The sequence below is a fragment of the Chiloscyllium punctatum genome, chromosome 29 (assembly GCF_047496795.1).
Source record: "Chiloscyllium punctatum isolate Juve2018m chromosome 29, sChiPun1.3, whole genome shotgun sequence".
NCBI lineage: Eukaryota > Metazoa > Chordata > Chondrichthyes > Orectolobiformes > Hemiscylliidae > Chiloscyllium > Chiloscyllium punctatum.
In genome coordinates this window covers 76,458,606-76,468,102 of record NC_092767.1, presented here as the reverse complement: position 1 = coordinate 76,468,102, position 9,497 = coordinate 76,458,606, and the positions used below count along the sequence as shown (strand labels likewise).

General features: G+C 40.6%; 1 protein-coding gene across 1 annotated transcript in view; it reads left to right on the top strand.

Annotated features, from left to right (window-relative positions):
• Window positions 1–259: 259 nt before the first annotated feature.
• LOC140454688 (uncharacterized) overlaps window positions 260–9,497 on the top strand; it is a 64,911-nt gene continuing 55,673 nt past the window's right edge. The window contains exons 1-3 of the mRNA XM_072549615.1: window positions 260–815; window positions 4,981–5,143; window positions 7,580–7,729. Of these exons, the coding sequence (XP_072405716.1) occupies window positions 633–815; window positions 4,981–5,143; window positions 7,580–7,729 (496 nt within the window). The 5' untranslated portion in view covers window positions 260–632. The remainder of the gene's footprint in view (window positions 816–4,980; window positions 5,144–7,579; window positions 7,730–9,497) is intronic.

Below are 9,497 nucleotides of genomic sequence, written 5' to 3'. Positions count from 1 at the left end.
GCAGGTCAGGCAACATCCAAGGAACAGGAGAGTCAATGTTTCAGGCATAAGCCCTTCATCAGGAATGTTCTTCCTGCCCCTCAGATGCTGCCTGTCCTGCTGCACTTTTCCAGTGTCACCCTTTTTGACATCATGCAGTAGGCACTGACTTTGGTTGAAACAAAGCAGTTGAATATGTGAACACAGGATGACTCAGCTATTGGTTTAACTTCAGATTATCAGGAGTGTAAAGAGCAATAACCTCTGACAACCTGTAGTACAAATCTCTCAACAGAGACGCCAGTTCTTCTATTACTTAATCAAGGACATGGACTAAGACCTACATTACAAAGTCAAACCACAACACTTTTGGCTGTAAAACAATTCGGGTTTGTCACAGGAGCTATAAATGCAAGTCTTTTTCAAGTCGTTAATTCCCCTCAATTAAGCTAGGTGTAGAGAGATTTGCTGTTTAGACAGGTTTTTAATTATTATTAAAGTGTTGCTTTGTTGTTTACAACTCAGCTTTAATCAAGTGAAAGTTATTTTCTATTTTGCACCCCAACTCACAAACAGTGCTCCAAGAATTGGAACCAGGTTATAGCCTTTATTGCTCCTCCTGGAAATTTTTTTGTCTTTCTTACACTAACACCATGGATTTAAGTGACCCAGAAAAATCTTTACTTTTTGCTTTTTTAATTATTTTATTTGTTGTGTGGCTCCTTAAAAGGCAACAGGTGCAGAAAGGCAGGTTTCCCCCAGGACCTCCTGCCCTCCCACTTCTTGGTAACTTGTTCCATGTGAATGTAAAAGCACCTCACAAATCTCTCATCAAGGTAAGGAGAACTTCTATTCTTTTAAGTGAATAAATAATGAAAATGACTTTTTGATTCCAACTAACATTTTCAGTCCTTTTCCTTTGACTATGGTGTCAATTTACAGAGTCCAGCTGTTCTGGGGATTCATCCAAGGGTCATTTTAAACTGTTAGACTGGTTTAGTAAATGTTGATGATCTTTTAAGGTGAGACACAGTAAAACTCAATACTGTAATTGGCAACTTAATGTCAAAACATATTGGCTGGGATTTTTGTGCAGATGGGACAAACTTTAAAAGTGGTAGACAGGCCCCACCTTCAGAAATTCCACTACAATTTCCAGCAGCTCCTTATTTGCTGCTAAGGGAAAGAGGGAAGTGCATAAGCAACAATGATAAATTAGCTGAGTTATTTGAATTAGTGCATGAATTTTACCCGCACTTTGCCCCGGGAGCTGCTTTTAATCCATGACTTTGTGGTATAGATATGAATACTCATAAGGGCAATTAATGTATGTAGCACCATTAAGTTGTCAATTTAACTGTGCTGTCTATAAAATGTTAGAAACTGCTTGCCTGTTAGTGTCACCAGAAATAAATTGTTCCAGCAATTTTCTAAAATGTTTGGTGACACTCCTATGCATCACCTTTATAGCAAGTTTGCCTGCTTTCCAGAACCTATTATCAGTAAATTCAGTTCGATTAACACCTTATTGAGATTATTGAAGCATTAAATGTTTTTGATTTGAGATTATGAATACTAATATTTGACTTTATAAGGGATTAAATGCTTAGAGTCATAGAGATGTTTAGATGTTTTGGATGGATTTTTCATGAATGGGACTTCCCTTATTTAGTGAAGTCTGTAATAATTACTTAGAATTTATTTTATTTAGAGTCATAGAGTCATAGAGATGTACAGCACAGAAACAGACCCTTCAGTCCAACCCGTCCATGCTGGCCAGGTATCCCAACCCAATCTAATCCCACCTGCCAGCACCTGGCCCATATCCCTCCAAACCCTTCCTATTCATATACCCATCCAAATCCCTTTTAAATGTTGCAATTGTACCAACCTCCACCACTTCCTCTGGCAGCTCATTCCATACACGTACCACCCTCTGCGTGAAAGATTTGGCCCTTAGGTCTCTTTTATATCTTTCCCCTCTCACCCTAAACCTATGCCCTCTAGTTCTGGACTCCCCCACCCCAGGGAAAAGACTTTGCCTATTTATCCTATCCATGCCCCTCATAAATTTGTAAACCTCTATAAGGTCACCCCTCAGCCTCCAACGCTCCAGGGAAAACAGCCCGAGCCTGTTCAGCCTCTCCCTGTAGCTCAGATCCTCCAACCCTGGCAGCATCCTTGTAAATCTTTTCTGAACCCTTTCGAGTTTCACAACATCTTTCCGATCGGCAGGACCAGAATTGCATGCAATATTCCAACAGTGGCCTAACCAATGTCCTGTACAGCAGCAACATGACCTCCCAACTCCTGTACTCAATACTCTGACCAATAAAGGAAAGCATACCAAATGCCTTCTTCATTAGCCTATCTACTTGTGACTCCACTTTCAAGGAGCTATGAACCTGCACTCCAAAGTCTCTTTGTTCAGCAACACTCCCTAGGACTTTACCATTAAGTGTATAAGTCCTGCTAAGATTTGCTTTCCCAAAATGGAGCACCTCGCATTTATCTGAATTAAACTCCATCTGCCACTTCTCAGCCCATTGGCCCATCTGGTCCAGATCCTGTTGTAATCTGAGGTCCACTACACCTCCAATTTTGGTGTCATCTGCAAACTTACTAGCTGTACCTCTTATGCTCGCATCCAAATCATTTATGTAAATGACAAAAAGTAGAGGACCCAGCACCGATCCTTGTGGCACTCCACTGGTCACAGGCCTCCAGTCTGAAAAACAACCCTCCACCACCACCCTCTGTCTTCTACATTTGAGCCAGTTCTGTATCCAAATGGCTAGTTCTCCCTGTATTCCATGAGATCTAACTTTGCTAATCAGTCTCCCATGGGGAACTTTGTTGAACGCCTTACTGAAGTCCATATAGATCACATCTACTGCTCTGCCCTCATCAATCCTCTTTGTTACTTCTTCAAAAAACTCAATCAAGTTTGTGAGACATGATTTCCCACGCACAAAGCCGTGTTGACTATCCCTAATCAGCCCTTGCCTTTCCAAATACATGTACATCCTGTCTCTCAGGATTCCTCCAACAACTTGCCCACCACCGAGTCAGGCTCACTGGTCTATAGTTCCCTGGCTTTTCCTTACTGCCATTCTTAAACAGTGGCATCACATTAGCCAACCTCCAGTCTTCCGGCACCTCACCTGTGACTATCAATGAAACAAATATCTCAGCAAAAGGCCCAGCAATCATTTCCCTAGCTTCCCACAGAGTTCTAGGGTACACCTGATCAGGTCCTGGGGATTTATGCACCTTTATGCGTTTCAAGACATCCAGCACTTCCTCCTCTGTAATATGGACATTTTTCAAGATGTCACCATCTATTTCCCTACACTCTATATCTTCCATGATCTTTTCCACAGAAATATTGATGCAAAATACTCGTTTTTAATCCCAGCAGTGTCTGTGGTTGATGCTGGGCTACGTAAGGGCAAAGGATATATTGGCATAAGGGCAATATGGAATGGAGGAATGACTGGAGGGAATGAATTGACACTAAGTTGGCTCAGCTTGTCTATATAGACATAGCAAATTGTTTGCTTTAGTGTGTTGTTTAATAGGCTATTTACTGAGTAAGTAGACTTTACTGAGTCATGTGGATAGGTAGGAGTCATGAATTGACACTAATTTGGCACAGCAACTATAAATCTCAGTGAGTACTGTGACATGGATTGATAAGGAAGCACAAGGAGGCTGTTGAAGTTGAAATGGGGGCCAGAATAGTTGGGGCATGAGGAGTGGGTGTAATGTGTAGTAGGGTGTGAGGGGTGAGCACATGGCAGCATGATACTTAAAGTGCCAGAGAACTAAGGTGGGCCTTTTAACCAGCCTTCCTCACCACTTGGCGAATCCGACAGAGTTGTGTCCTGGATAGGCCCAGCTCTCTTCCCCTAAAAAATGAGCGAGAATTGCACATTCCAGCACCATTTCTGAGGTGAGTGTGCTGGGTGGGTCACTTCCTTACTCAAGCTACCCACTCAATGCTGTAGTTTCCGTTAAAAGTTCTATTTCTTGTAGTTTATTGAGATTCTTTTCACATAGACTTTGCAGACTGCTTGCTGGAGTGTGCTATTTAAATAGACAATTTACTGAGTAATAAACTTTACTGAGTCATACTCCATCCACTGACTAATTTGACGAAGCTGCTCCTTTCACAGGGTTATACAATCCTTGGTTTTTTAAGAGAAGTCCTAATTGACACAGACTCCGATAAGCCTGGGATGTAGGGTTTTAGAGCCAATCTGATAATAGCTAACAGATACTGCCTCAGACAGAGGCTTTCAAGATTTAAAGACACTTGCGCAATGAAAGGAGTGTGGCGAGTTCTCCCAACTCAGCTTTGTTTTTTTTAGCAGCAGTGTGAAAATAAGCTGCTGCACCCCAAAGAAGCAGATCCTGACTGGTACTCTGTCTCTGGTTTCTATCCTTTAAGAACCTGTGTTTGATCTTACCATTTGTGCCAAGGGGTGTTTATGGGGATTGTTGTAAGTATTTGGAACAGCCTCATTAAATTGGGATGATCTGTTGGGTTTTCGGAGAGGTTAGGTTATTCGGTATTCTGTTTCCTGTTGTTTGTGTTTCATTCAGTAAACTTGTTAATAAATTCTGTTTTGTTTAAAGCTAAGTGGTTTGACCAGCTGATTCTCTCCTGGAATATCCACCGTACACCTGCTGAAAACAGCTAGCAAAGTTAGGGTCTGGGCTAACTTCTTGAAAGCAAGGTCCCACTTTCTCAACCTTACCCTCTCCTGAGGTGTGGTGACCCTCAGCTTAAACCGCAATCAGTCAACTATCTCTCTCTCTCTCTCTCTCTCTCTCTCTAAAATGAGAGAGCAGTGCTAGTGTCTTCTGGGACTATGGCAACTTTGCTTTTGCCTTCAAATAATTATTTGATTCAGTAGTGTCAATGGACATTTTGATATTGTTCATGATGCTGCATCTCTCTTTAACAATCATTGCTTATTTATTATGTCTTGACAGCTGAGTGAGCAATATGGCCCTGTGTACACCGTCTGGTTTGGTACCTACCCTGCAGTGGTGCTATGTGGTTTTGACACTATTAAAGAAGCGCTGATTGAGCGAGGGCATGACTTTGGCAGTAGGTACCCTCTTCCATTGTTGCATAAAGCATCAGAAGGCTACGGTGAGAACTTGTTTTTTTTCTCTAACAGCCACGCTTTCGGTCTCATAAGATTTGAGCATTTGGAGTTATGGAATGTACAACAGATGATAAGGTCATTGGGCCATTGAGCTGTAGCCACTGCTAGATTGTCAGTTGGATTTATCTCACTTCCATGACCTTTCCCTATGTATATTTATATAGATTTTCTTTTAGAAATTATTTACTTTAACTTCTGCCTAATTCATTCAGCGATAGTGATAATTCTCTGCTACCTTGTTGAAATAAAACAACTCAACTACCTGCGTCCGACCTATCATAGAAATATAACATTGGCTTTTACAAAATTTATTTTTCCATTTTTTCTAAAATCCTAACCAATGAATATATTCACTGCTATTAAAGCATACATGGCAACCAATGAGCATTGGCATAAATGATCAGGTAATCTGATTTTAGAGATGGTTGAAGGATAGGCTAGGATACCCCTACATTTCAAATAATTCAGTAGGATTTTCACATTCAGATTGACCTGGGTTTAACACCCTAACTCCACAACTCTGCCTAAAGACAGAATTCTCTCTGCATTGGACTGAAATGTTATTCTCAGTTATACACTGAAATTCTGGAGAGAGATTAAATCCACAGTCTTCTGACTTAGAATTATAGAATCCCTACAGTGTGGAAGTAGGCCATTCAGCCCATCAAGTCCACACTGACCCTTCGAAGAGCATCCCATCCCGACCATGGCACCCCTGCAATCCAGCATTTCGGCTGGCTAATCCACTTTGCCTGCACATCCCTGGACATTATGGGCAATTTAGGCATTGCCAATCTACCTAACCTGCACATCTTTGGACTCTGGGAGGAAACCCATGCAGACACGGGGGGAATGTGTAAATGTCATTGGGTGGAATCAAATCCAAGTCACTGGTGCTGTGAGGCAGCAGTGCTAACCACTGTGCATCTGCTTCTTATACTCAAAATAATCTATCTTTGACCAGGTTATCCATCCTAACATCAGCTTGTTTAGCTTAGTGCCAATTTTTGTCTTGATTATGGTTCAGAAGTGTCTTGGAACCTTTCCTATGTAGAAGTTATATACATGCAAGCCAACTGTTGCTGTTAAAAACCACAATAACCAGGGACTGTACTGTGAAAATGCCACTTTCAGCAAATTGAAATTAGAGAGGTATCAACAAAAAGGGGCACACAAAGGCTTACTGATGGACAAACAACTCTTGCAGTGGCCTGAGATCCAAATGTCTCTATCTGTTCTGTCCTGCAGATACATCTACGCAAATGGAGAGAAGTATGTTGCCAATTGAATCAAGTTGGCATCTCCAAGTTTAGTGCCATTCTGTCACAATGCTTTCAGTTTTGTACTTTGCCCTGAAGGAAATTATTTTGTTTCTGGTGATTCAGTTGAGGACAAACCCAGAGTTCTTTTTGAATCCAAAATAGGAGATAGCACCTTGATTCAGTACCTCTTCTGCAGGACAACACTTTGACAACGCAGGATTCCCTCAGAACTAAGTATCAGACTAGGTCAAGATGAAGTCATGAGTGGGCCATCAACAAATGTGCGCAGGTTTGAGTAAAAACATTTAATCTACTGAAGTGGACACTCTGCACAGCCTCAAGGTTCAATATTGAATCTAACAACATTCTCTGCCAACATTTTATTTTTTCTTTGCTGTTATTTCCTCACTTGTTTTTCTCTTTGATGTCCCTTTGCATTTTGAAAGCAGCAATTTAGGATTCTGACCTTAGACCTTGAGATAGATATTTTGTTTGTCTTTGTACTATAAATCTTTTTGGCATTTAATCTTGCTTTCCTTCCAGCCCATCACAGACTTCCCTTTTTGTTTTCCTATCTATGATTTTCAACTTCATAGAAGATCATAGAATCCCAACAGTCTGGAAGCAAGCCATTTGGTCTATCAAGTCCACACTGTCCCTCCAAAGAGTATCCCACCTAGACCTCCCAGCCTATCCCTGTAACCCTGCATTTCTCACCTAACTGGCTCATCTTTGGAATGTGGGAGGAAGCCAGAGCATCTGGAGGAAACCCATGCAGACACAGAATGTGAAAACTCCACACAGACAGTCACCTGAGGCTGGAATCGAATCCATGTGTTTGGCACTGTGAGGCAGTAGTGCTAACCTCTGGGCCACCATTCTGCCTCTTACGCAAATCCTATTACGTTTCTAACTTTTTAAGTTTCTCTCTCCATTGTCACTGCAAGACGTGCTGAGTATTTCTATATGTTTTTATTTAATATTTCTAGAGTTTACAGACTTCTGTTGGTCCACCTGGAAGAATGGCCATATGGATGATGTATGGTTGGCAGCTGTGGGAAAGGGGAGAAAAGAGATTCCAAATATTAAGCACATTTGGTCCACATATAATTGAAATGCAGCATAGCTAACTTTCACTCATTAATATCTCTTTTGCAGGAGTTATTGCCAGTAGTGGGGAGAGATGGAAACAGCTCAGGAGATTCTCTCTTAGCACCTTGAGGAATTTTGGAATGGGGAAAAAAAGCATTGAAGAGCGAATCCAAGAAGAAGCACAGTTTCTAGTTAAAGCTTTCAGAGAAAAAAAAGGTTTGACTAAATTACTAATGCATTATTTTCAATAAATAGAAATAGATTTATATTTTTACAAGCCTCAAATTATGGAAACATGAGGGTGATTAACAGATATGAGTGGGAATGGATAACAGACATGTAAGATCAGGTATGACATGATGACTTCAGTTTAAAAATTAATTTAAAATACAATCTCCAGTAATCTAAGATGTGTCTTGAGACACAACAAATGTTAATTTAACAAAGCAGAGTTGATGTATAATTCCAGTCACCTTGGAAGACAGTCATCACCAGCACAGCAAACTATAGAGGTCATCAGTTTAAAGAATCCATTTAATTTTTTTTTTGTTTTTGGATTGTGAACCAAAATGGAAAAATAATACTGCTCTACACCAAGGAAATTGGGGAAGGAGATGCTGCAGTTTTAGAACGAGTTAGGGAAACTCATAGTGAGTTGTATTGACACTGCTGTTTTGTTCAAATTGTGGGGGAGGATTGCTGGACTTGTTGGCACTGGGGACATATATTTAAGGCAGCTTTGTACAGAGACAGTTTGTTGGTTGTTTTCAATCAGGACAAATTTGTGCGAGTCGGGAATGCTCAGCATGACGAAACTGCTTTAATTGGCTGCTGGGCTGGTGGACAATCTCTGTGTGAACAGAACAGGGGCATAACGACTCCAGACTCTTACAAGGTGGTATCACTCTCTTCCTGCGGAAATGTAACAAAGAATTAGAAGATAACTAGCTATTCTCACTCACCATTTGCCTAAAAGCTGGTGTGTCTAACCAGTAACTGAGAAACTGAATAATTAATCTGTCGACAGCCTCTGTTGGCAGTAAAGAACTGAATATATTTACAAAGAAGAGTATAGATCAGAAGGACTCTAAAGAAGCAAAATGACACCTCATTGAATCCTGTGGGTGATGCTTTTGAACGATGTTCCCCTAATATGTTTTATCCACCCATCATACCTGATTTTTGGTTGATCTATCTGTCTGCATATAGGGCTCTAAGAAGATAGAATTATAAGTTGATGATTCATATTTTGTTTGCCTCGAGTTCAAAATAAACAGAAATAGTAGTAAGTGCAGAAAACTGGCCAGTGTCTTCTGTTAACCCGGGTTCATCAGACATAAAAATCAGGAACTTTGAGTAATTTGATTAACTCTAACTTCTGTGAAGATCATGGGAATAGTGGGGCAAGAGTACCTCTGTACTTTCCCAACTGTTGTGACATCAGGACATCACATTGGATGATTCAATGATGTGGGAACTGGTTTGCATTTATCGTCAGAGATTTTGCTTGTTACAAAGGCCCCATTGATGAAGATTTAAGGCACACTGCCCATGAACAGTTCTGGATTATTGAGAAATTCCCATTTTATGAGGCCAAGTGAAATCTGGCTGATGATCTACAGCTTCAGACATGATATAATTATAATCAGAGCAAATGCTATTTGCTCTTCAGGTATGGAAAAGTTAAAAGAATGACCATACTGAGTATCAACAAGAAAGCTATTCTGTTAGTAGAACAGTAATTTATTAGTAAATCGGTGAATTGCAATTACATTTTCTATATTTTTTCATCAATTTTGCTACCATAGCTGAATGATGGAGACTTTGTGGTGCTATGTTGCACTGGTGACCATGACAGTGAAGCAGGCAATGTTCCGGAGCTATCTACCATTGCTCCTTACCACAGTGACCAATCCCTCAAGAGACAAGGAACAAAGATGCTCATAACTAGACTTCAGTTGCTTGCTTTCCCCAAGATTCAAAG